The sequence below is a fragment of the Centroberyx affinis genome, unplaced genomic scaffold (assembly GCF_046629955.1).
Source record: "Centroberyx affinis isolate AG114_WGS23_722 - 3 ecotype Tasmania unplaced genomic scaffold, CSIRO-AGI_Caff_v1 ptg001611l_1, whole genome shotgun sequence".
In the NCBI taxonomy this organism is placed as follows: Eukaryota; Metazoa; Chordata; class Actinopteri; order Beryciformes; family Berycidae; genus Centroberyx; species Centroberyx affinis.
In genome coordinates, this window is record NW_027280054.1 from 1 (window position 1) to 27296 (window position 27296).

At 40.8% G+C, this 27296-nt stretch overlaps 1 protein-coding gene across 1 annotated transcript in view; it reads right to left on the reverse strand.

Annotated features, from left to right (window-relative positions):
• Positions 1-597: 597 nt before the first annotated feature.
• Positions 598-27296, reverse strand: part of LOC139651239 (ryanodine receptor 2-like) — a gene marked incomplete at both ends in the record, with an annotated part of 54008 nt that continues 27309 nt past the window's right edge. Inside the window, 6 exons of the mRNA XM_071528082.1 lie at positions 598-719; positions 1951-2115; positions 6139-6295; positions 11171-11245; positions 19551-19647; positions 27058-27157. Coding sequence (XP_071384183.1) covers positions 598-719; positions 1951-2115; positions 6139-6295; positions 11171-11245; positions 19551-19647; positions 27058-27157 — 716 coding nt within the window. The remainder of the gene's footprint in view (positions 720-1950; positions 2116-6138; positions 6296-11170; positions 11246-19550; positions 19648-27057; positions 27158-27296) is intronic.

Genomic DNA, 27296 nt, shown 5'->3' on the forward strand with positions numbered 1-27296 from the left:
CACATCTTTTCTTTGTTCAAGTATATACAAGTCTACCTTTTACTCCCTGCTACAAGCACTGTTTAAATTCTGCTGCACTTCTCCATAAGGGTGTGAAGCCCGCTTTATTAGACATGCTCTGACTCTGTACGCCAACCCATACACGCGTGCAATAAAGAAGCTGTAAAACAAAACTAGAGCTGAGGGCTGATTCCCTCGACACAGCATGAACAGAACGTGCAAAGCAGCAGCAGTAAAACTTACTGAGGGAGAAAGAAAATGAGATTTGCGCATTAAGCAAAAGGCGGAGAATTGAATATGCGGTGTATAATAACGGGAGAAATATGGCAATATGAGAGACAATATTAAAATTACAGCGTATATACAGGTGCAGAGCGACAAAGGGATGTTGTCTCTTGCCCTAGCTAACATTATTATGTAATGATTTGAAATCTCTGTCCTGTGTTTCACTTTACATTTATTGAGTTCCACTGAGTGGGATTTAAAGGGTATTTCTTTAGACCGGGTGATTTATCATAAACGGCTGAAGAGGTGGGACAAGGTTACGATTGCATTACAGTGTGTGTCTGGATGTGTGTGTGTGTGTGTCTAATCCACCTGATGAAGCGGTTGAATAGGAAGACAGTACTGCGGATGACTCTGGCGGTGCGACTCTCCTCATGCTGCGACCGGGACAGGGTCAGCCCGTCGTCCATGTGGCCCTCATGGTGCATGATGGCCTGAAATAAATTAAGAGGTTTTCTTTCAAAATGCTGAAAACACTGACATCTGCTGTCAATATGACACTAAATCGACCCAATTACAGTACTTTTAAAGAGTAACTAAACCCCAAACCCAAATCTTTAGTGAACCCTGACACCTAATGGTGAAAAGTAGGGTACTGAACTGGCCTTCTCCTATTGGCTGGTCTTTGTGCCAGGTGATGTCACCACCTGTTGTACTCTGTAGAAGGTGACATCACAGGGCACAGAGACCAGCCAATAGCAGATGACCAGTTCAGTACCCTACTTTTCACCATTATGTGTCAGGCTTCACCACAGATTTAGGTGGGGTTTAGTTACTCTTTAAAGGATAGTAGGAAACTTTGGGCTGCTTTATGCAAGACTGTTATGATCATAGTTTCACTGTTATCTCTCTACCTACAGTACAGATAGTCATGGAATTCTGGACAAAATCATATCTGACAATAAAAATATTCTCAGATTTGGGTCCGAGAGACAAAATCTCATCAAATGGGGGTCCTAATGGCTCTAATGTGAACTAAATTAGGGTCCTTGATATGAAACAGGTTGAGAACCACTGCTCTATATTGACTGACCATGACTGACTCTATACTGATATTGAGATACTGAATTGGATATGGAGATACATATGGAGCTTTCAGTTGCCAGGATCCTAGAGAACCTTACAGCCGTGAACTGCAGCCAAGAATGTAAAAAGACCTTCACATTATTTAAGTTTCCTTTCTATTCTACTGATTCATTATCCACATTTCCTTTAGTGACAACTTGGGTGTGGTAAGAGAGGTGGGTACTGCCACAGGTTGGGGTTATTATATCATTAATCAATAATACACTGATTACAACCCTGTATATAAAATGAGTGAAAACATTTGATCACAAAAACAAGACATTGAATCATCAACTTAAATCAATGATCTCCAAAGTAAAATCAAGATATAAAGTAAATAAATAATAAAACAAACACATAATATATCAAACCAATTATCATTACAAACATTTACTTGTCCAGAGAATCTTATGCAGCAACACCCTGCTTCCCACTCATTTAGTTATACATACACAAACACACAGACACACACACACACACACACACACAGAGCCCAGTATAACCACACTCCTCCACTGGTGCAGTTGCCTTGCTCAAGAGCACGTGGGCGATAGTTGCTTAGGGAGGGAGGACAGTGACCTATAGTAACAACTTCTGTACCTTCCTCTGAACTCCACCCATGCGGGCACACTTTGCATCGACAGCCTGGTACGTCAGCCACAGACAGGTGTCCACATGTTGGATGTAACACACCGAGTCGCCGTATTTAATATCGGGAACGCCCATCCCATCCACCTCCTTCTTCACGCCAGAGTCCAGCTTTTCCTGCAGGAGAGAGACAGTGAGGGGGAAAAGACAGAATACCTGGAGCGATTAAACTGGCAACCCCTCCATGACAAGCACAGGACTACATCAAATACCATCAGAACCTTCCTCTGAAGTAACTCTCTCTATGGCAAGAACTTGATTGTTAAGATAACTCGTTAAGATCTGGAATCAATTCAAGCGCTATTTTGGGCTCCAAACACTTTCATCTTCTGCCCCAATTGTGCTTTCCCCCATCCTTAGAAGGGGCGTTTTCTACATGGTCTGATCTTGGCATTAAAAAATCTAATTTAAGATTTATACATTGATAACAGCTATCAGAAAAAATTTCCCTTCCAAGATATCACTACATTACGGAGCCCCTCTGGCTCACATGGTAGAAAGAAAAACTTGCACTCTTCTGTTCTTCAGCGAATGGACCTGCCTTGCATGGACCGCGGTGACCCATCCACCCAAGTCAGTTCAATGTTATCTAGATTTAACGGCAGATTTAACGATAGTGAAATTAGTTAAATTGATTTAGCTTTGTGTTTTGGAGTTTCACAGCGTTATGTGTAATTTAGTTTTTATGCGAATGGATTGTGAAACTGTTTACAAATCCGTTCGCAGATTTACACATCAAGTTTTTTCTACCATGTGACCCCAGAGGGGCTCCGTACTACTTTAGATACCTACAAATTCGAAGTTATGTTTGTAGCAACTATCCCGACTTCCCCATCCTTCCTAATGACACACCATTGGATACTTTTTTCCTCCACTCGCTTCTTTAAAGGGTTCAGTGTCGATTCTATATGACCGAATACACTTCTTATGTTTAATACCCTCTAGTGACATAAAAGCACTGTGGGAGGGAGAGCTGGAAGAGGAAATTCCAGAAAAGTTGTGAAGGCTGCCTTAAAAAGAGTACATAGTTCACCCATTTGTGCTAAACAAGCTTTTATTCAGTGCAAAATAGTTCATCGGCTCACTGGACCAAAGCGAGGCTCTTCAGAATTTACAAGGATGTAAGTCCTTAACTGTGATAGATTAACCATTCTCCTGCTAATATTTCACATATGCTCTGGTCCTGCCCATGTCTTGAAGACTATTGGAAAGGTAAAAAAAAAGGAAAAAAAAGAAATGACTGGTTGCTCTATATTGTCAAACTAGGATCAAAAATATGTCGGGTGCTCTTGGAAAACGGGGAAAAAAGATAGGTATAGGCTCTCCTTTTTTCTCACAGCCTATGAAAAACCTATATATGGGTACCTATTTCCCGATATATGATGTACATGTAATATTTCTGTGTAATCTCATCTCATGTTATTTCGTTTTATTTATATATTTTATTTCATTTTTTATTTATATTTTTTCATTATTTTCAATTTGTTTCACCTGTCATGTTATTATCTGGGTCATGTGACTGCCTCCCATTGGCTGTTGCTATTATATAGGTGAGGCCACACCCGTGTTGTCTGTGTTTAAAGCCCTGAAGAAGACCTACAGTGGTCGAAACATGTTGGCTTTTTTAATGATTTAGCCACTACAGTAAAGGCTTTTTAAATTTTTCCTTCCTCGTGGTTCTATTTTTATATTTGGAGTGCCTGGATTGTCCTTTTGTTCGTAGCACTATTGGAAAGGTATCTTCAAAACACTCTCAGACGTAAGTGGAACACAAATTGAACCTAATGCCCTTATGGCACTATTTGGAGTGAGCCCACCCACACTTCAACTCAGCACTTTAAAATCAGACATCATTGTCTTTGTCATTCTACTTGCTAGGCATTTTATTCAGATGGAAATCTCCTATGCCCCCCTCTCATGCTGCGTGGGTTAAAGACATTCTTAACCATATTAAACTAGAGAAAATCAGGTATACACTAAAAGGATTTTCAGACAAATTTCATAAAATCTGGGCCCCCTTTCTTTCTTTCTGTTTACATAAAAAAAAAGTAACTTTGATATTACACCTGAGTAATACTTTCACGTCCATTTTCCTATGTCCATGTTGTATAAAACTGAAATATTATATAATACATTGAGGCCATTTTTATAGGTCGTTTTTAAATGCTTAGAGACTAAACTTTGGACATTCACATTTATATTACGATTTTTATACAAGCACATTAAATTTTTCCATTTTTACTTTTTTTCTTATACTCACACTCCTCTCATATATTGCATATATAGATATTTTTTGTATAATTTTATAAATCTCCACATTTTTCATAACGCAAAATTCTCACATTGTCTTTCTGCTGCTACCGATACTATTTTACACATTGTGTTAATGCTGCAATCCAGGCTTTTTTGCTCATTTTCATTCATACATTCCTATTTAATATGTCTGAGTGTTGAAATTGTTAGTTGTCTGTGTATATTCTCATTTATGTTCCATTTTTCTTGATGTAAGATGGTGGCACAGATTGCCCTGTTGCTTCTCAGTTGTAATTTGAGCGTTAAAACACAGTGAAATACATAATACATTTAGCAGTATAAATGACTGCAGCTGTATAGTACCTCTCATTGATAAGCCTGACTTTGCCAATAAACTTTGTTTTATCATTGCAAGGACAGTCTTTATTTATTGAACATATATAATTAATGTGATTATTAGGTCAACTTAAAGGATTTTGGTGTCTGCAAAAGTAAGTGACAGCACTTCCACCGTTTTTGTAGAATGACCCAAGATCGTTTTCTCAGCTACAGTGGTAAACAAAACATTATAATATCACAGTGAAGTTGACTTTTAAACTTTTGGATATAAAATGTCATCACTTCATCATTTTATCCTATTAGACATTTGTGTGAAATTTTGTCATCATTAGCGTATGAATTCTTGAGTTATGGCCAAAAATGTCTTCTGTGAGGTCACAGTGACCTTGACCTTTGACCTTTGACCACCAAATTCTAATCAGTTCATCCTTGAGTCCAAGTGGACGTTTGTGCCAGATGTAATGAAATTCCCTCCAGGCGTTCCTGAGATATTGCGTTCATGAGAATGGCACGGACGTACATAAAAACTGAAACTGAACAAAATGAATTTCATGAATTGAACTGAACTCAACGTCACTTCTTCCCTGACACACTGGCGGAAATCCTGGCAGACATCCGATGAACTTGGAAGAACATCGCCCAAGTGGTCTGAGCTGGCATCTGCCAGGACAACAGCTTTCAGTTCAGATGTTGGGATGCTGCCAGTATCACGCCATGCTACGTCTCATTGGACCAGATGAAGACGGATGGCTGACTCATCTTCCCAGGCTGAGAATAGCAGGACTTGTACTACTGTTGTCTGTCTGTCAGTCGCTTTATTGCTGACCTCTGTCTCACCACAAATCTTTTTTTAAAGACTATTTTCATGGCATTTCTGCTATATACTGCAAAAAATCTGTCACAGCCTTCCAGTTCGTCCAAGGTGCAACAACCGGAAAGAATGAGAAAATTCAGCTACTCTTGGAGAACACTTGACAAAGCTTTAATATTATAATCCAACACATTTTGGCAGCACCCTGATGCAGGCTAGTGCAGTTGAAACACATTGGTTTTTAATATTAAAGGTTTGTATTTGGTAGCACTTTACATTATATATTTTAAATCAGTGGTTCTCAACGTGGGGTCCGGGGACCGCCAGGGGTCCTTGAGGGAGTTCCAGGGGGTCCCAGGCAAATTGATAAATTGTTAAACTTCATTATTATTTCATTTACAAGAAGTTAACACAATTAGAGAATGTAGACTAATTTGGTCATAGTTTCACTGTTATCTCTCTACCTACAATACAGATAGTCATGGAATTCTGGACAAAATCGTATCTAACAATAAAAATATTCTCAGATTTGGGTCCGAGAGACAAAATCTCATCAAATGGGGATCTGTGGCCCTAATGTGGACTAAATTAGGGTCCTTGATATGAAAAAGGTTGAGAATCACTGTTTTAAATGAGCTACAATTAACTTTTACTTTTGCAGCAGTAGACTTACTTGAGTAAAGTTTCAGCAAAGTAACAGTATTTGTACTTGAGTAGGAATTGTGGTGACTTTGTACCTTAGAGGACCTGAAGCAGAAGGCTGTGGACTTGACGTCGGCCTTCTCTTTGTCCATCAGTAGCAGAGATCTGTCTTCCATCAGACTCAGATACTTTCCTGTGGTCACATGTCTCAGTCTAAACGGCTGGCCCCAGCGGGTATGACTCCCACTCCACCTAGAGAGAGAGTGAGAGTGAGAGAGAATCGGATGCATGGATGCAAATAGCACAGATATGCATATTAAGATTCATACATACAAACATATCATAATGGCAAAAGGCACACATTAACTCAAACACTAATAGACAGACGCACACACACACACATGGACATACATACTGTACATGGACATACATATGGGAAACCCAAAAACACACTGGGATTCAAGTGTAGCACACAGATGGATAAACAACACTTTACATTAAGGCATAAAAACTATTCGTCAAATGCATAAAAAAGATGAAATTGACTGAAAAATGGTTAAAAATGAAAACATAAGAAACTACACAGGATTAAAAAGTGGGGAAAATCAAAAGTATTACGTGCATTTAAATGATGTCTATGAATTGATTTAAAACATATAAAAGATTTTGCTGAAGCTGAATTAGCAGCCTCAGTTCCTCAGGCAGGACATTCCACAGTCTAGGAGCCTTGATGGTAAAAAACAATTTTAGTCTTGAGTCTAGTCTGACAACAGTTTGAAATCAATCACTTTTAGTCTTGAGTCTAGACTGACAACAGTCAAAGTTAATCACCCTTAGTCAAGAGTCTAGATTGAGGACAATCTAGACCAGAATCAATCACCAAGCAAACTCTTTTAGCTTGGCCCGTTTGGCCAGGTGAGAACTGCCATTCAAACTCAGATGGCATCACATAACCACACTGAGAGGCCTGAACATGTGGGTCTGCAGTGCACTTTGTTAAGAGTGAGAATCTAATTATACCAACTACAGGAAACACCCCCAAAACTGGTTTAACATAGCCAAGCCAAGTGTTGCCCAGAACCTGACCGCCTGCCTATATTTCCTGACTTTATGGAGGAGCTTGAATCGAGGTGGAAAAGGCCTGTGGATACCTATATCCCTGAGTGTGATTTCAAGCTTTCTTTCAGCTGTAAGGCTGAGAGGAAGCTGGTTTCGTCTGCCCTGGCTAGCTACCAAGTTCCCGGGGAGAGTAAAGGTGTTTCTGCTAAACAATGAGCCCTTCTTGTTCGCAAGAGGGCGCCCCTCCCCAACTTTTGCCTCTGGGGAGTAGAGTCTGTCACAAGCTCTCACTCTCTGGCTCTGTTTGGTATGTTGGCAATTAATCTATCCGAGTGGGGTAACCTCACAGGTGGTGCTCCCTGGGTCGGGAGAACAGTGCAGATGGGGTACAGGTTGCAATTCCCTGCGTGTCCCCCATGTTTTACCAGCGTGATGACGAGCCTCTGCTCCCGTTTTTATTTTTTTTAATTTATTTTACCTTTATTTTACCAGGTAGTCACTTGAGATCAATGATCTCTTTTTCGAGCAAGACCTGGCCAAAATGGCAGCATTTAAAAAACAAACATACAAGACACAAACACAGACAAGAACATAAAAGGCAAAGTGGCGCAAGGGGATAAATTTGAGCTGGAGCGGACAAGATTCAATGGGATTGGGGGGGAAGATTGGAGGGTAGGGTAAAAAAAAGGTAGGGTAAGAAATAGGAGTGTATTACAAAGTACATTATACAGTGAAGCATCGACATTCTCCCATCTCATTCTTTAAAATGTCCGTAATTTGAGCTTTAAAATCAGATATGGTAATGAAAGCCTGTAGTTTCATTCTTAAGGAAGAGATTGCATCTCTCCTCTGCTATTTGAGTTGTCCCATATAACAGAATGCACAAGTGCTATTATAGCCACTCTTTCCTTCCAAAAAAGGATGAGGGCTTTGTGCTATACTCAATCTTCGGTTTTTGAACAAACAGCTCACAGTTTGCAAATTCAAACTGTTGACGCACAAACACATAGATTTACAGGACACATATTTTCATGTGAGCATCCAGGGGTGGTCCTCAAACGAGGAAATGGCGCCTCAACCCAGGGCGGCTGCCCAGAAATCGATGTCTTTGCATCGCGAGAAAATACACACTGCCCACTGTTCCACTGATAAGGAAAAATGGGCACCAGTGGGGATAGATGCCCTGGCCCATCCATGGTCATACACCCGACTGTATGCATTTCCTCCTGTGGATCTGATTTTGCTCACAGTGGAGAGGTGAGTTAGAGGGGGGCTTGTTCTTAATTCTTGTAGTTCCTCGCTGGCACAAGAAGCCATGGTTTCCAGAGGTAGTCCTGTGCAGGGAACCACAGCAGCTCCCCCTACAGAGTCCTTCCCTCCAGGCGTGGGGGGGAAGTGTGCCACCCGTATCCTGAGATATGGGATTTATGGGCTTGGTCCCTGAGAGGTCCAACCCGAGTGTCTACCATTAAATCTGACTGACACAATCCAATGTGTGTTTTGCAGAAGGCCAGTGGGCAGAGTGGGAAGGAAGTTTGATGATTTGCACCTGGGGAGGTTGGCCCAAGTGTATATAAGATGGCAGGCCTGGCCTACACACACCTTGTGTGCACCATAGGCTCTCTCTAGAGGACCTTTCTTTTGTTACTTTAACTCTCAACACCCCACACATCATGCCACACTGATGACAGGTTATCAAAAGTACGTCCAATAAATTAGCTACTTGTGAGTCATCTGTCTTTTGTTTACAAGTCTTGGTTTGTAGAAAATCAAATCCCAGTCCCTGTAATTTTAGCTAAGCATGATGAACTCTTCTGAACTTTGCTATAACTGACCTTCTCTGGTGATACCATTCATAACAATTAACAACACATGAAGAAATAGCTGAACATCAGTTCAGACTGTGGTTTGCCCTTGATTCATTTTGTTATATTATGCTTTCCAAACATGAGGAACTGCTGGCTATCAAATGTCAACATCCATCTCCTTACAGAGTCGAAACGTGCTTCATGTAAACACACCCTAAGAGCTAGATGTGCTTTAAACACGATCAGTAAGGGTGTCCTGGTGGCTCAGTGGTCTGGGGTGTGTGCCATGTCACTGCAACATCCTTGGTTTGAATCTGGGCCAAGGACCTTTTTCGCTTATGTCATCCTCCCCTCTCCCTACCCCAGTCTAACCCTTTGCTGTCTTTCTCCACTTTCAACTCTCTAATAACGGCAAAAAACATTGCCCAGTTACAGTTTTCACAATCACTTATACTCTGACACTGCTTCTATGAACAAAACATCCCAACAAACAAAGCACTATTTGCCTGTTTTCACACAAATTGCAGATTTGTTTACATTTTTTTTGCCAAACCCTACACACGTCTCTTCATTAAGCACAGGTAAACCCATGTTTTCATCTAGAAAGCACTGTCATTCAATATACAAAACTCCAGGCATTACAACTTAACACACAGTCCTCAAGGTGCAAACCCTAACGAGCATAATTGATCAAACACCAAACAGAATCTTGGGGTGAATATAAGGGTCACAGGTTACCCACAGGTGGGAAAATAGAGTACCATTTCAGAAAATATGTGTAAGCAGTTGTGAAAAACTGAAAAATACAAGTTGGAGATGTGAGAGTGAGTTACTTAGGCAGGAATAGAGGAATTGGGTTGTTTCAACCAGATGAAATTGACAACCCTCTAGATCTGTACAGCATAAACATCCTGATTTTTTATGTCTTTCATAGTCAAACAAACAATAAAAACACAGTGCAAATCTTGAAATGACTTTTTTTGTGTTGTTGCATCACTGTGTTATTGCATTTTATGTTGCTGAAGCTCAGTGAGTGTAGTTTAAATGAAGTGACAGAATGACGCAGCATGAGGAGAGGAAAAAGGTTTTCACTACCTGAGTGTCCTGTGTCTCACTTCACATTTATTGATCAAGACATTTCCACTGAGCCTGAGTTAAGTGGAACTTAAAGGTATTTTAGACCAGGTGATATATCATAGAGGTGGAACAAGGTTATGATTGCATTACAGTGTGTGTGTGTGTGTGTGTGTGTGTGTGTGTGTCTGGCACTCAGCAGTCTTAGTGCTTAAAACCCATGCTAGGTTATCAGAGGAATCCACAACGGTGCTGCAGAGAGGTTAGCAGTGGACACCGCCCAAAAGCAAGTACAACTATATAAGTTCTATAACAAGTATGTTTGATTATTAGAGCAATAGAACTTGTCTCTCTTTTGGTCCAGTTACAGTAAACTGTGGCTGCTATATGTCCTAGTATTTCCATAGAGTTCTGCTATAGCCTCATACTGTCAATTTGACTGAGCACTGCAGGCCACATAGGCCACAGCAGGATATTTTTACTGTAAAGCAACAGTCTTTATAGAAATAAGGCCACTATATGATCACCAAACCTGTCTTTAATAAACCATAGGGCCACTAACATATATTTTATAAACCATGGGGATCTTTGGTTCCGATATGAGAAGATCCCTGTCTAACTGTCTAATACTGTTGTTAAGAGGTGCATGTTTTAACATAAGATTAAACTGTATTGCGCAGAAAAATACAATACAATACAAAAATGTAAATAAGAATAGAGCAAATAGGGGGTATATCAACACATACAACTGACTATTCCAACACTAGAACAAAGTACATAGAATGTATGAATGAAAATCACAAACTACAGTATGGGTTACAGCATAATTAGGGGATGCAAAATGAGACACAGAAAGAATGAATACAGAATATGTATGACATGAAAATCTAACACAAATAACACATATGAAATATAGGTAAAAATATGAAACATATTCAGTATGAAATAGGTGGAAACATTCTAAAAATATCAATATATAAAAATGAGAATGAAATGAGATATGAAGAAAATGCATATGTGAAATTGCAGCAAATATGCATGATGTGCAAAATATGCAACATATTCAGATTAACAGGTGTTGTTCTTTGGTGTATCTGCATTTGTATGGATGTATACATGATGTGTCTGAGTATATGTGTTAGTGTAAGTGCATATTTATGAATCTATGTGTGTGTGTTGTACTTACGCGACCCGTAGTGTCTCCAGCCTCCACAGGGACCTGGCATGGATGGACACTGCTCCCCCCTCGTAGTGCACCGTCCTGGGGCAGGAAATGACACCATCATGCCTTGGAACAAATTATACTTCTGAGAGGAACTGAGGAGTTTTTATTCCAAAATGACACATTCAACTTTTAACAAATACTTTTGGTGGAGAGGAGGTGCTATGTCCTTGGTTGACAAAATACTAGCATTTCAGGAGGCTGGATCTTTTTTTCAAAATAGACATATACAGTAGGCCCATATTCATAAAACTCAGCAGTAACAGTGTTGCTACAGCGACACTTTACCATGGCGTTATTGTCCAGGGCAGCCCAGGTGAAAGCCAATGAAAATCAATATGTAAATGAAGTATTCCATATTAAACACCCCCTGATCATCCACGCCCATGCGCAAGCGCAATGGATCGCAAACTAGATATGTCAGAAAGGCAAAGAAAGGCTTTCTCTCTATCAGAACTATATTGTACTATATATAACTATATAGAATTATATTTTAAAGATATGTGATTACAAAAAAATTACAAAAAAACTTTGCACAGTAAATGACTGAATCTGACAGTAATTTACAGGAGTAATAAAGTAATACATAATGCGTCCAGATCATTCATTAAAATCATTTACAAATTTGTTGTAAACTAGTGCAGTGCCCGTTCGCGCCACTGCTGCACAGAGTGCTGTTCGCCTGTTTATTCAAAGTTTATTGATATCGAACGTGTTGCGTGTCCAATTTGCACCAAATCCGACACTGCACTTCCTTGGGTCCCCAGCAATACACCCGCCAAGTGTGGAGTCGATCGGACGAACGGTTCTCAAGATATGCGACGGACACACATACAGACAGAGATTCCTTGCTTTATAGTATGATGACATGACCAATGCTGGTCTACAATACTAACCTCATTAGGACAAGGCTAAAGAAGACATACTTAGGTGGCTTTCACACAAGCATCGTTTGGTCCGGATTTTAGGACCTTTTTGCTAAGTTCGGATCATTTCGACTGGTGTGAATGTGCCATGCAGACTCGGGTGTGGACCAAAATCTTGCAAAAAGTTCGCCAAAAATCGGCGGTCTCGGTCCTCTTCCATTCGGACCGTGGTGCGGATCATTTTGGTGTGAAAGCAACTTTGATAAAGTCCGAAACAAAGCAGTACTGGTGGTTGAACCTGTTTTAGGAGCTTGAAGTACTGGCTCAGTTCATTTTATAACCAAAGTTTTCCGACTGGGCGGTGTTTGGACCTTCGGGCCAATCACAGTGCTTAAAAACGGAAGACTCCGCTCAACCGGGACGCCGGGCAACATTAAACAAACGCACAATCAAATGACAGACATTGTTTTCACTCCCACCAAGATATCTGTCCAATAGGTCCCCTTGATATTATAGCCGGTGTGAAACGAACCGGGCCAATACAATGTAACAACCTAGTGAACTCTGGTCCGGACTTCAAGCGGACTTTGTGGTGTGAAAGTGCCCTTAGACACCTACGATTTTCTAGGTAATGAAGTCTTCAAAATTCTAACAGTTACCTCTTGCTGCCATTTGGGGTCGCCAGTGTGTGAAATTGCTTATTACGGCTTTAATTCAAGAAAAAATTGAAGGTGTTTGAATGAATACAATATTACCGTTTCTGAATAGAAGATTATTGAGTTCACGAAAAACAAGACAGTGAAACAAGTCTACTGCAGTAAACTCTCTTTCTACTGCCCTTTATACTGTATATTTTCTGTCTGCCTGAAGGCCATGTTAAAGAGGGCTGGCTGAACACATGAATAGCTCCAAATGCAGCTATGATTGCACAAAGGTATCTTGCATAACTGAGAACATCCTGTCTCTCCTATTGAAACATCATCACTGCACTCAACTTGTTAAAGGAACAATCAGTAATATAAGTCCCCAGCTCCACCCCAACCCCTCTCACCCCTCCTGTCCACATGAGCTATTGTGGCGCGAATTTGACAGAAAGTGTGAAAACCAGCATTTACACAACAGACACCACCTAGCCAAGTAGCGTTACAGTGCAGATATGTCAAGTGAAGGAGTAACATGTAAAAGATGGAATCAATTCTCTGTACGCAGACGATCTGCTTCTGTATGTTTCTGACCCAGCTTTATCATTCCCCTGCATTCCAGATATCCTGAATCAATTTGGAAAAATATTGGGGTATAAGTTAAATTTACAAAAAAAACAAACGTTTCCCTTTAATTTCTGAAGCAGATGCCCTTCCTTCTAGCCTTTTCCCCTTTAAAAAGGTCTGAGATACAATTATTTGATTATCTTAGTATATTTTTCCATCCTTTGCCTAAATGTACTCTGGAACCTGTAATCCTATGGGTGGGTGGAAGGGTGGGCAGGGTGGTAGGGATGGGAATGGGGACTTCAATTTGTCAACATATTTGATGAATAGTGCTTCTTTGTATTTGGGGGATGAGTAGGTGAACTGAAGTCAAATATACATATTTTGTATCTTTTACTCCTCCTGTGGGATAAAAACTTGGAAAATCAATAAAAATATAAAAAAAAAAAAAAGATGGAATCAATAGCTAGCGATGCTATGCTATCGGTTAAACCAGAGGTCTAACAGCTCAAACTGTAGCTAATACTAACCAACTTTACCCAGTACCCTTTAGACAGTTACTAGCAACAGGTTGTTTGTGAGCATATTGCTTGACAGATATTTATGTATGCATAGCGTAGCTGTGGCGGGCTAACCAGTGTTTCCCCTATATATGGTATGTTGGGCCACCAAGGTAAAATCATGACCCGCCATACTAAAAATATTTTCTATAGTGTTTTCTATAGTGTTTAGATAGTCATTCAGTAGCGGCGCCACTGCTGAAAGCCGAACATTTTTTTTAATCAAATATGATTCAAATGTATTCAAAATTACATGTCAAAATTGTTTGCTTATTTTTTACAGTTGAACTTTACTTTGAGATATAAAATATTTGTTCAATTATGTGTTGTCTTTTTTTGTTCATCATTCCTTCATTCATCATTCATTCCCCTGCATCTACCGTATCGGTGTACCGTATCATAAGAAAAATTATATTGTGAACTTGATATACATATTGTATCATGGTATACAGTGTATCGTCTCACCCCTAGTAAATTGAATATATTTGATAACATGAATAGTTTTTTAGAACAGCCAGATGTGCATGCCCAGAGATTTTCTGCTCATATGTGTGGCCTTCTGTAGACCTGCTATTGTGACTAAATCACACATTTTACATATATATGTGCTGTAATTTCACATGTTGATTTTATTTATTTTTTTCTGTCAACTGGTATGCATATATATTGCTCATTTTACAACTTGTTTTCTTGTTTACTGCACATATTTCTTCTTTTTTTGGGTACATTCTTACTGGACATATTTTCCTGCTTGCCTCAGTAAGTTCCACTTTGTACATTCTCATTATGTTTTTTTCATATTTTTATGTATTTTCATATTTTCTTTCCTACATTTCTAATGAACAGGTTCTAGTGCTGTAATTGTCAGTTGTGTCATGTTTAATACCTCTCATTTGTTAAATAATTCTTATTTATATCCTATTTTTCTTTGCTGTATCCTATTACGGTTTGCTGCTGCAATGACCAAATTTCCCTGTGTGTCTGTGTGTAATCTTACAGTAACAAACCAGAGCAGGTCAGTCAGGTAAGGAGGACACACTCCCTCTCATCAACATTGTTTAACCACATGGCTGTCTCCTCTGAGAGAAGCTGAAAACTGTAATTATTAATAGTCCTCCCCATCTAACTCACTGCAGAGAGCTCATTCTGTCGATGGGAGCTGGTAGTTTCCATCCCTACGGGCCACAGCACATGCTTTCCTTGTAAAAGAAACAGAACAGGTCTGTATAGAAATGGCCTAGATTGGAGGGTGAGAAAGAGGCAAGCTGGAGAAAATGCAGCAGGCAAAACTTTGATCATAAAGGTGACTTTGGTAATGAATAGCCAGAAAGGCTTGAGGGAGAGTGGATTTGAATACGAGATGTTTTGAATATTTTGCATGGTTGGAGAAAGTTAGTTAAAGCAGCACCACCACATCTTAACAGCCTAATTCAGTAAGTGAGGATACAACAGAGAAGTGCGTCCCATCCCACTAATTGAGATGCTGTAGATTCACCCTATTTGCTCAAATTAAATTCTGGCGTTGGTATGGACACTAGTGGGAAATCTTCTCCACACAGGAAGTGACGATTAGAAACTTAAGAAATTTAAACAGCAATAAGCAAGCACTCCATCTGGAGGAAGCTGGACTAACCAATGTTAGATCGTTTGCCTCTCTCATCCCTTTGGTAACCTGTGGTATAAAGTATCACAGACCAGCCGAAGCTGTGTGATGTTTACTGACATCACTTTACAGGATTTCTGGGTATTGCAGTTCAAACAGTTACTGCCATTTGGAGGCCAATGTGCAAAATTGCCTGGTGCAGCTTTAAAGGAATACAACGACAAGTTGGCAAGTAAGCTCTTTGATCAACTGACTGTTTAATTGCTGGCATTTGATGATACTGTGTGTCCAGTATCTATTTCCTTCATAAATGACATTTAGTGGAGGCCTTTTTCCGAAGAGCCTTACAGTACCATGAGTGCAGACATTTTCAGCCAAGGTGGCTCGAGTGGCTCCTTTCAAACTCACATCAACACGCTGCTCTCCAAAGTCAGAGCAAGAATTGGTTTCCTGTACCGTAATAAAGCATCTTTCACCCATTCTGCAAAGCACACCCTGGTTAAAACGACCATTCTCCCAGTCCTGGATTATGGCGACTTAATCTACAGGATTGCCCCCAAAAACCTTCTCAATAAACTGGACGTCATCTACCACACTGCCATCCGCTTTGTCACCGGTGCCCCTTTCAACAGTCATCACTGTAACCTGTATTCTCTAGTCAACTGGCCATCACTCCATACCAGGCGACAAATCCACTGATATCAGTTCATTTATAAAACTATCACTGGCAAAACCCCCCCGTACTTCCGCTCACTACTCAGTATCTCCATCAGTAACCGCAATTTACGTTCTGGCAAATTCATTATTATGGTCATTCTTAAAGTCCGCACCTCCTTTGGCCGTCACTCATTCCAGTTTGCTGCTCCTAGTGACTGGAATGAGTTGCAAAAGATGCTAAAACTCCACACCTTCATTCCGTTACCCTCCTTTAATAACTCATTACAAGCGATAGTTTCTGCACCTGCACTGCAGCTGCTTTTGAATTTGCTTTTTCTGGTCCATAGTACATAGATTTTTGTTGTTGTATATACTGTATATATTGTGATGTCTTCAATTTTGACTAATGTTGTTATGTACTTGCTTTATTTATGTGTTAATGTCTTGCACCGACTTGCCTTCTATTTCTGCCTCTTGGCCAGGTCGTCATTGTAAATGAGAATTGGTTCTCAATTGACTTATCTGGTTAAATAAAGGTATAAAAAAAAAAAAATTTGAATCCCTAACTCAACAACCTGGCAGTTTTGGTACCTTGCTCTACCTGTAGAGATACACAGGACTACTGCGATGCACCAGGACACTGCGTATGTTACAGCACAGGCTACACCACATGGCCAAAAGTATTCAAACAACCCTTCTAATTCATGGATTTGTCTATTTCAGCTACACCCATTGCTGAGAGGTATATAAAATCAAGCACACAGGCATGCAGTCGTCATAGACAAACATCAGCAGTATGGGCCATACTGAAAAACAAGTCAGTTTGTCAAATTTCTGCCCTGGTAGAACTGCTCTGGTCAACTGTAAGCGCTGTTATTGTGAAGTGGAAATGTCTACATGCAACAACAGCTCAGGTGCAAATTGGTAGGCCACACAATCTCACAGAACGTAAACGCCGAGTGTTAAAGCGTGTAGCACATACAATTGTCTGTCTTCCGTTGCAACACTTACTACCTAGTTCCAGACTGCCTCTGGAACTGTTCGTCTGGAGCTTCATGAAATGGGTTTCTATGGCTGAGGTGCCGCACACAAGCCTACGATCACCATGTGCAATGCCAAGTGTCAGCTGCAGTGGTGTAAAGCTTGCCGCCATTGGACTCTGGAGCCGTGGAAACGCGTTCTCTGGAGTGATGAATCACACTTCTCCATCTGGCAATCCGACAGACAAATCTGTTTGGCGGATGCCAGGAGAACGCTACCTGCCCGAATGCATAGTGCAACTGTACAGTTAGGCGGAGGAGGAATAATGGTCTTAACGCTACAGCTTACAATGATATTCTCGACAACTGTGTGCTTCCAACTTTGTGGCAAAGGTTTGGGGAAGACCCTTTCCTGTTTCAGCATGTGATGCCCTTGTGCACAAAGCGAGGTCCATGCAGAAATGGTTTGTCGAGATCGGTGTGGAAAAACTTGACTGGCCTGCACAGAGCCCTGACCTCAATGCCATCGAACACCTTTGGGATGAATTGGGACACCGACTGCAAGCCAGGCCTAATCATCAAACATCAGTGCCCAACCTCACTAATGCTCTTGTGGCTGAATGGGAGCAAATTCCCGCAGTAATGTTCCAACATCTAGTGGAGAGCCTTCCCAGAAGAGTGGAGGCTGTTATAGCAGCAAAGAGGGGACCAACCCCATATTAATGCCCATGATTTTGGAATGAAATGTTCCGCGAGCAGGCGTCCACATACTTTTGGCCATGTATTGTAGCGTTGCATTGACTCAGAAGCAGCATTGTGCACACACAACCAATAGAGGATAAATCTTCTTGTGATGTAACAGTACATTGACCAAATACATAATTTCCTCCAAAGATGGCAGGGCAAAACTGTGAAATAGTGGTATTTTAGATTCTAGTCCATTTTTTTGTAAATACACAGTAACTGGTCAGCAACAAAATCTGATTCTGATTCTACTGTAGCCAACAGGCCAATGGTGCTGTTAACCTAACAGATTGTTGGATATGATTATAGGTTGAAAAATGTAATGTAAACAATTGCAGATATATGAAAAACTGCTATGTAACTTTTTTTGGGGGGAAAAAACACTACCTCAAGTTTGTCATTCAAGATTTTTAAAATATGGACAAGCTAGTCTGGAAAAGTGTTCTCATTTAGCCACCCAAGAACTTACAAGCCTTTTAAAACTGTCATCATTTTAGTTAATGTTTTACCGTCAACCATTCTGTCTGAGTAGATCGCTTTTTTTCAAATGGTGAAGATTCATGGATCAGCCTTGCATGTGGATAAGCACCTCCGCCCCCTCTACCCCCCTCACACAACCAGGACCGAACATTTTTGCCCGTTAGTCTATAGCCATGAGGTGGAAGGCATATACAGCGTTCTACTATTGTACATCATGTTTATCACAGCCAAAGCAGAATTTTAAACAGTTAATATCAAACAGTTGTACAGACCAATGACCGAAAAAGGTAACGTTAGGTCAGAGTGAGGAATTTTCAGTTTGCGTGAAGTCAATCTCGGAACCCATCGTCTATCAGTCTGACGACGATTAGACTCTGGGGGCGACGGCCAATATTCCGGGGTTTCCGGTGTAGCAAGCGGACATCCAGGCCAAGACTTCCTCTTCCGTGTGCGTGCATTGTTTACAGTCCGATTAGCAACATAAAGACGCGAGAATGGAGTTGGAGTTGAGTAAAATACACAAACATCGATACTTGTTGTAGGTGTTTTAGGTCCAGACAACATTTCGGCTAATCTCTATAAAAAGATATCTGCATATGAGATGTCGTCTCTCAACTCCAACTCCATTCTCGCGTCTCAAGTTGCTAATCGGACTGTAAACAATGACTGGCGCATGGAAGAGGAAGTCTTGGCCTGGTTGTCCGCTGGATACACCGGAAACCCTGAAATATTGGCTGTCACCCCCAGAGTCTAATTGTCGTCAGACCGATAGACGATGGGTTCCGAGATTGGCGTGAAGTAGACCTAGCAGACTATAGCAGTGTTGAGGATTGGGCATTCTCGTTGAGCAGGTCTGCGTGTGCACAAGCATGGGCGTTTTCGAAAACAATGGCTGTATTGAAGATTTGCACTAAATAATGGTATAAATGTAGGGATTTTCTACTCACATTGCGATCATTTGGCTTCAGAAGACTTGGATTATGCTGCACGAGTGGTACTGAGTAATTTTCTTTTTGGAACCCTAAAGAACCACTCCCCAGACTTTGGAGAAGGCTACTATTGAGTTGTGCTGGCAACCTCCCTGTGTGTTATGTAGACTAAGAAACTTCACTTGTGTTTCAACTGGCATGAAGGTGAGTAGATAATGACAGAATTTTCATTTTTGGGTGAACTATTCCTTTAGTATAAGTGCTATATAAATAAAGTGTATTATTATTATTATTGTCTGTAAATCACAATACATTACCTCCTCTGCTCCTCCCCATGCTCCCCAGACGGGACAGTCAGACACTCGTCCATGTGACCATGGAGGAGGCGCAGGACGTCTCCTCCGATCAGGAAACCTGAAGGTAGAGAGGAAAAGGAGGAAAAGGAGAGTGAAATAGGGAAAAAGGAGTAGAGGAGAGAAAAAAGAGGAGGTAAGGATGGGAGGGTGAGCGAAATGGGGAGGCGGGGAGAAAGAGATAAAGATGAGATAAGATGAGATAAGATAGCACATTATTGATCCCCTTGGGGAAGGAAGATGGCAGGGAAGGAGGTTAACAAGCATTAATTATACCTCAAACGAATGGACATCAATAGTTCAGCATAAAAGCACCAAAACTGTACGAGACAGTCCTCCCCCAAAAAACGACCCCATAGGTCGTTTGTACAAGCAGCTTATTACGACCTATAGTTACATTTTAAAGCTAAGGGACCTCTAGCGGTCGTGTAAATAACGAGAATGTGCTACGCTGGTCTGCGTCCACGTCACGCGACTGGCAAGTCAACATTGAAACAGCACGGGGACGTAATTCAATTTGTGGCAGAGGAACGTTTTCAAATTCGTCAAGGTCGTGTTCATTTCACGTATTTTTGTGAGATCACGTTGGAAACGCTCCTGTGGGTCGTATTAGAGCATGGGTTCCCAAAGTGCGGCCCGCGGGCCAATTGCAGCCCTTGGAAACACTTCTGGTGGCCCGCGATGAGTTAAGGTGACATGATGAAATGCATGCGTTATATTTGGTCCGGTTCCAATAATACAGTTTTAAATCAACCTACATCACACAGTACAGTACTTTGCTTTTAAGAAGGGTAAAACTGCGCCCCCTGGCTAAACTGTCAAGTTAGGAATGGTTGCATGGCAACTAGGCAACTAGGCGAGATGCCTACTCGCGAGACAGATTGCGTCTTCATTGCAGCTATGTACGTTAGCCGGTTAGCGAGATGGAGGAGCCGGGGCCATCATGCAAAAAACGTTGTGTCAGTGAGTAGAAAAGGAAGTTTACTTCGTTGTACCTCACGGGTCGGATAAAGTGATGTGCCTAATCTGCAAGCAGGTGAATGCAATGTGCAAGGAGTTTAACATAAAACACCATTATGATACCAATCATAAAATGTACGACAAGTTCACAGGCGAGGAGCGCACAACTAAACTTGAACAATTTCAAAGAGGCTTAACTGCCCAGCAGTCAGTTTTCACAAATCTGGCAAAATCCGGTGAAGCTGTAACACAGGCTAGCTAACATTATGTGGTAGCTCAAGAAATTGCCAGGAGGAGCAAGCCGTTCAGTGACGGAGAATTCGTGTGAGACTGCATTTTGAAAGTGGCTGACATTGTATGCCCTGTCCACCAACATGCCATCAGAATGGCCTCTATGTTCGGAAGCACATAGGCTACATTTGTGAGAAAACCTTCTCCACCATGGCAATCAACAAATCCAAGCTGAGATCCAGGCTGACGGATGCCCATTTACATGCTGTCCTTCGTATAGCAACGACAGAGATGGAACCGGACATCAAAGGAATTGTGGCCAACCAAAGACAGCACCATAAATCCCATTCGAAGTAAGAAAAGGTATGTTGATGTAGTAACAAATTCATAATCAGTGTGACTTAATGAATAGCCTATTAATGACAGGCAATAATAGCCTAATAATAATAATAACAACAACAATAATAATGATGATGATGAATGTTGTGGTATTTGGTAAGCTTCTATTTTAAAAGTCTATCTCTCTCTCTCTCTCTCTCTCTCTCTGCAGGTTTTCCTGTGGTGCTTGGCCAACTGGAATTGGTTCTCAATCAGGTCCCTGCTGATAAGACAGGAAATCAACAGCATATCACTCACTCCAGCACAAGGCTCTCTCTGTGTGTGTGTTTGCAAGACACTTTTGAGACAACTGAATGAACTGACATGAATCAAATGACATGAACTAATATACTGAAATGACTGCACACAGGATTGTGTCATTTCCCACTTGCACCTTTGTCATTAAAACATCTACAAATGGACAAATGGGATTTTTTTCTCCTCCAGAAAACACAACATACATTTCTCACATGATTCACAATTGGCATGACTTTTAGTCTAGAATAGGCTATTAAAGAAAAGATTTGTTTTGGAATTATTTTGTGTTCCGTTTTTTCTTGGGCGGCCCACAATCCAATGTTGGGTCCCTAAATTGGCCCTCAGTCATCAAAACTTTGCGAACCCCTGTATTAGAGGGTAGGAACAAACGACCTATGTGGTCGTATGGGTTGGAGAACTTGTTGACCTGTACAGTTAGTACAGTCAATTGGTCTCGTCCAATAAGGTGGCCATATTGGAGGTCCTTATGGTAACAATGGCTTGGCCGTCAATAGACATGGCTAATTCCTGTGCTGTTTCTGACTTGGAAGTGACACATCTGATTAATTTTGTGTTTAGATAATGTTAGCTTGTTACCTAGCTAACCTGGTCAGCTAACCATCACTGTCAATGTGAACACATCAGATTTAGGCACTAGCTAACGTATCTAGTAGAATCTATCATTAGTAGTGGCTACTAGCTGCATGTTAACACTAAAGGGGCAATAAGTAAGGTTTTTACTGTCCTATAGCACAAAATGGCCATAATGTATCTGTGGGGATTAGATAGGGTTGATCAATACCAATGAATCAGCGATCACTTGGCCAGGTGCTAACATGTCTTGTAGCCTACTCTGTTTTGGAAAAAAAACTCCCCAACCACTGGAATTTCATGGCACTCCCAATACCAATCGAATCAAATAAACGATTACAGCATCCTACAGCATTTTCATGTTGGTTTAAAATTGGTATAGCCTACATGTACAATTTGGACAGTTAAAATTAGTTTACATGTACAGTTAGTGCCTTAATGAATGGAAATTCATAAGATGAGTTTGACGTTAACTGCACATCAAATAGCGCGAGATTAGAAAGTTGCATGTGGTGTTGCATGTTATTAACAATAAACCCATACACAGTGAAAGAACCCAAACTGTTGGTGTGTATTATTTTCAGACATTACATTGTGTCAGAGTAGTCTTTGTGTATCGGGACAACTAAGTTGGAGTACTGAACGAGTACTGAACGAGAACAAAAGTTTAGCCTGCCAGTGGAATTCAAGTTCAGCAGCCATGCAGATTGGCTGTAGTGGAAACAGAAGTTTTCGCACTTCAGGATAGCTACAAAGCTAGATAAGGGTGGAGATCCAGGAGATCCAGGTCAGTGCGCTCATCTTTGCAATGGGAATCAAAACTGAAAAAATATTAAGTTCCTGAATTCACAGAGGAAATGCAGAAAAAGGAATGTGTATTGAAGAAATTTGACAAATATTTTATTCCTCAGTGGAAACTTATACATGAGAAGGCATTAGGGTTGCCAGATGGTAACTGGACTGTCCGGTTTTCAGATGTATTGTCTGGGTCCACTCAGAAGGGTCGACCGGATGTTTGAATGTCCGGTCCAAATCATTCTGTGAATAATATTCCACTAATTCTAGCCCTGCCGATATTTCCCTGCCTGAGTATATTTTACAACAATTTAAAAGCGTTTTGATAGGCTCATGACTAGATTAAGGGTCTGTCTGTCTGTCTGTCTGTAAGTAGTCTAGCTGCAGAAGCCAGGAGACAAAATGATGTTTATGCTTGTAGAGTATAAACTCAGTCGTCTCAATAAAAAAGAGCAAATAATAAACACTGATTGACACCTGTCAATCAAAAACGCTTTGTTTGATCGGTATAATCTGCATTTAAACTCTGTTAACACATATGGCCAACATATGTGCTCATAAGTCATTTAGAAAAATGTCAGCTCTGCATACAGCTTTGTAGAAGACACTCACAGCTCAATAAAATCACCATAAGAAAAATCAAATATTTGATTACACTTTTTCTTCCTTTTTTGTGATTTCTATTCTCACAATATTTAGTTGACTTAGTAATGTTTGTTCATCTTAGTTTACTGACAGTGCTTACTGTGCTCCACACAGCATTAATATGACTGTAAGCGTTCCAACTGAGGATGAGTGTATAAGCGGACTGTTTCCAAAGGTTATCAATAAATTCAATATGGAATGTAATAATGAACAGGCATTTAGGTTACCCAGGTTTGAGCTCTATACGCGCACATTCGCGCACAGACACACAGGAACGTGCACGCACACACAGTGTTCGGTTTTACCAAGATGTAAATCTGGCAACCCTAGCCGGCATGCTTTTACCAACAGAGCCAACAGCCAGGAGAAAAGGCAGATGTGTACATCAGGGCATTGTACAAGCTGACTGAAATGGAACTTTTCAAACTAGAAATTCCAGCTCACCGCAGATCTGATGCTATCACAAGTTATACAAGCGCGGCAGTCAGAGGAGGTGGCCAAGCAGCCAGCCAGCCGAGGCTCCGAATGGCTAATGTTAGCTAAGCTCAGAGGCATGAGGGACAACAAAAGACTAGAAATAACCGCCTTGCGGTTGTATGCCTCCGCTAATAAACTTTGTTTTATCATCGCAAGGTCAGTCTTTATTTATTGATTTATTATTAGGTCAACGATTTTGGTGTCTGCATCCATTTTTCATTGTCCATTTTTGTAGAATGACCCAAGATCGTTTTCTCAGCTACAGTGGTAAACAAAACATTATGATGTCACAGTGAAGTTGACCTTTGAACTTTTTGATATAAAATGTCATCACTTCATCATTTTATCATATTAGACATTTGTGTGAAATTTTGTCATAATTAGCGCATGAATTCTTGAGTTATGGCCAAAACGTCTTTTGTGAGGTCACAGTGACCTTGACCTTTGACCACCAAATACGAATCAGTTCATCCTTGAGTCCAAGTGGACATTTGTGCCAAATTTGAAGAAATTCCCTCAAGGCATTCCTAAGATATCGCGTTCACGATAATGGGACGGACGTACGTACGTACGGATGGACGGACAACCTGAAAACATAATGCCTCCAGCCACGGCTCTCGTCGGCGCAGAGGCATAAAAAGGGCGTGCATCAAGACACTGGCAGCACCAATGCAAGCCACAAAATAGAGAACCGCGGAAGGTGGGGGAAGAGCCAATGCCCTGTATTGAAAAGCATGTGTAACAAGTGTCATAAGAGGGGACACTGGGAACGTGTGTGCCACACAAAGGCAGTGAGAGAGATGACAGAGGACATTGGACATTGGACAATGTCCAATGTCCTCTATTCTATTTTCTATTTTCTAGGGGAATTAGCAGTGAGGCTAGCCCGGATAATTGGACTGTTAAACTGGACATAGGAACCCACTGAGCAATTTTACGTTGATTAGACATTTAAAACACGTCTAAATGGCCATAGCCGTCTAGGCTAAATTAAGTTTAAATGGGGTTGAAAAGTGAAAGTTTATTACATGTCTATACATAGACAATATTATCCTGGGCTATATGAGAGCTAAAGCATAGACGTGACATTGAAATCACATCTTTTGCTCAGCTACCTCAGTAAGCATTTTCAAAACAAACTTGTATGCCTTGTGGCAAAGAGTACAACTGATGCCATCGTAGAGAGAGTGAGGAAAGCCAAATATTGCCCTGTGATAATGGACGTGAGTCACCGGGTCAGTGGTGCTACAAATTGTAAATTGTGACACCTCAAAAGGTGTTACCATTCACAAGCACTTTGTGTTCTTGACACCACAGGGCAGGGCTGTTACGAGTCATTTTTAGGTCACTTTGAAACACTAGGTTTGGATATTTCCAACTGCCGTGGTCAGTTGTATGATAAATAAGTAATATGCAAGGTAAAAAGGAAGGGGTCCAAAGGAGAGTGCTAGAAGTTAACCACAAGGCATTGTGTATTCCTTGTGGAAGTCACACACTTAACCTTGTTGTCGGTGATGCAGCCAAGTCATCTGTAACAGCTTCTTTGGGCTGTTGCAATGACTTTACACCCTGTTTAGCTCCTCAGTACACCGCTGTGCCATTCTTATCAAGTATGTAATGTAGGGTTGATAACGTTAAAGCTGTGCGCTACCAGGTGCCAGAAATGATGAATGCTTTAACGTCCCTGAAGGAGTACGCTGCAGAAAAAAAAGGAATGCAGAGGTAGTGTCAGCATCTGGAGGTGTCTCCGAAGAGATACAAACACGGCCTTTCATATTGAGTACCATTGTATGGTATGACATATTAAGTTCCAGATTAACAGAGTGAGCAAAGTCCTTCAGAGCCCCAAAGTCTCAATTGAGACAATCTCGGAACCCATCGTCTATCGGTCTGATGACGATTAGACTCTGGGGGCGATGGCCAATATTTCGGGGTTTCCAGTGGAGCCAGCGGACATCCGGGCCAAGACTTCCTCTTCCGTGCGCCGGTCATTGTTTACAGTCCGATTAGCAACTTGAGACGCGAGAATGGAGTTGGAGTTCAGTACAATACACAAAAAACGATACTTTTTGTAGGTGTTTTAGGTCTAGGCATTTTGGCCAATCTCTGTAAACAGATATCTGCATATGAGACGTCTCTCAACTCCAACTCCATTCTCACGTCTCAAGTTGCTATTCGGACTGTAAACAATGATGTACCCTTATTGTAAAGTGTTACCAGAGTGGTAAGTAATTTTGCTAACTTGTCTAAGCACAAAAATGTCCATGTTAGTTTGTTAACACTGATAAAATAGCTAAAGCAGACATTAGTGAAGCTAAATTCCTCTTAGCTACAATCTGTGAGAAAAATTAGTAAATGATGAAGTTACTAGTGAAAAAGTGTCTTCCACAAACATGATAGCTGCTAGTCTTCCCCCATTCCAATGTGAATCTGCCTCTTCAGCAAACTAGGCTAGCAGCAGCACTTAATTGCCTCAGGTCCTATTCTCACTTTGATTTTTATGGAAACCAAAATAATCCCAATTTGTTTCTCCGTAGTCATTTTGCTCCAGAACACTACACTACATAAATTTCACATATACATGTACACTTAGTGCAGTTTTTTAAAACAAAAGTTAAGGCAGCTTTGTGGGGAGTGTTGATGGTTCACTGTTAAGGGAGGGAGTTTGAACCATGGGCATGGGGTTGCAAGGGGGGCTAGTAGGTGTATCTTGTAATTTGTTTGTTTCCATCGACTTTTTTTTTCATCGTTTTTTATGTATTGTGTTTGTTTGTTTCCATCGAGGACCACTTTGGAAATAAGTGTTTTTAGTAATGCTTTTAAGTGCTATTCTCTGGGATTTTGTGTCATGATACTCTTTTGAGTTGTCGTGCTTTTAAATTCCTAATAAAATCAAATCAAATTAAATCAGAATTGGTATACATGTACAGTTTGATTTTTTAAATCGGCAATCAGCAATGGCGGCCATTTTTCTTTCTGCCTTTGGCAGCAGATGGCTTTTCCTGTATGTTTGCTGAAGTGACCATGGCCATGTTTACATGCATGAGGAATATAATACTGCTGAAGAAAACAAAGAAAGGAAGAAACAAAGAAAGCAAAAGTGAAAGCAAGAAATAAAGCAATAAAGAACGTGTACCTTGTGCCACTTCACTGCCAGAACAGATGGGAGCCACACTCCATAGAGTCTGCTGGAATGCTGCATCTACATGGAGACTGCCATTACCATAGGATAGATGCTGAGAGAGAGAGAGAGAGAGAGAGACAGAGAGAGAGAGAGAGACATAGAGAAAGAGAGATATAGAGAGAGAAACATCAAGACCAAAACTTCAAAAACTGACACCACAATTTATAATTCTATAACTAGGAGTACTTCTA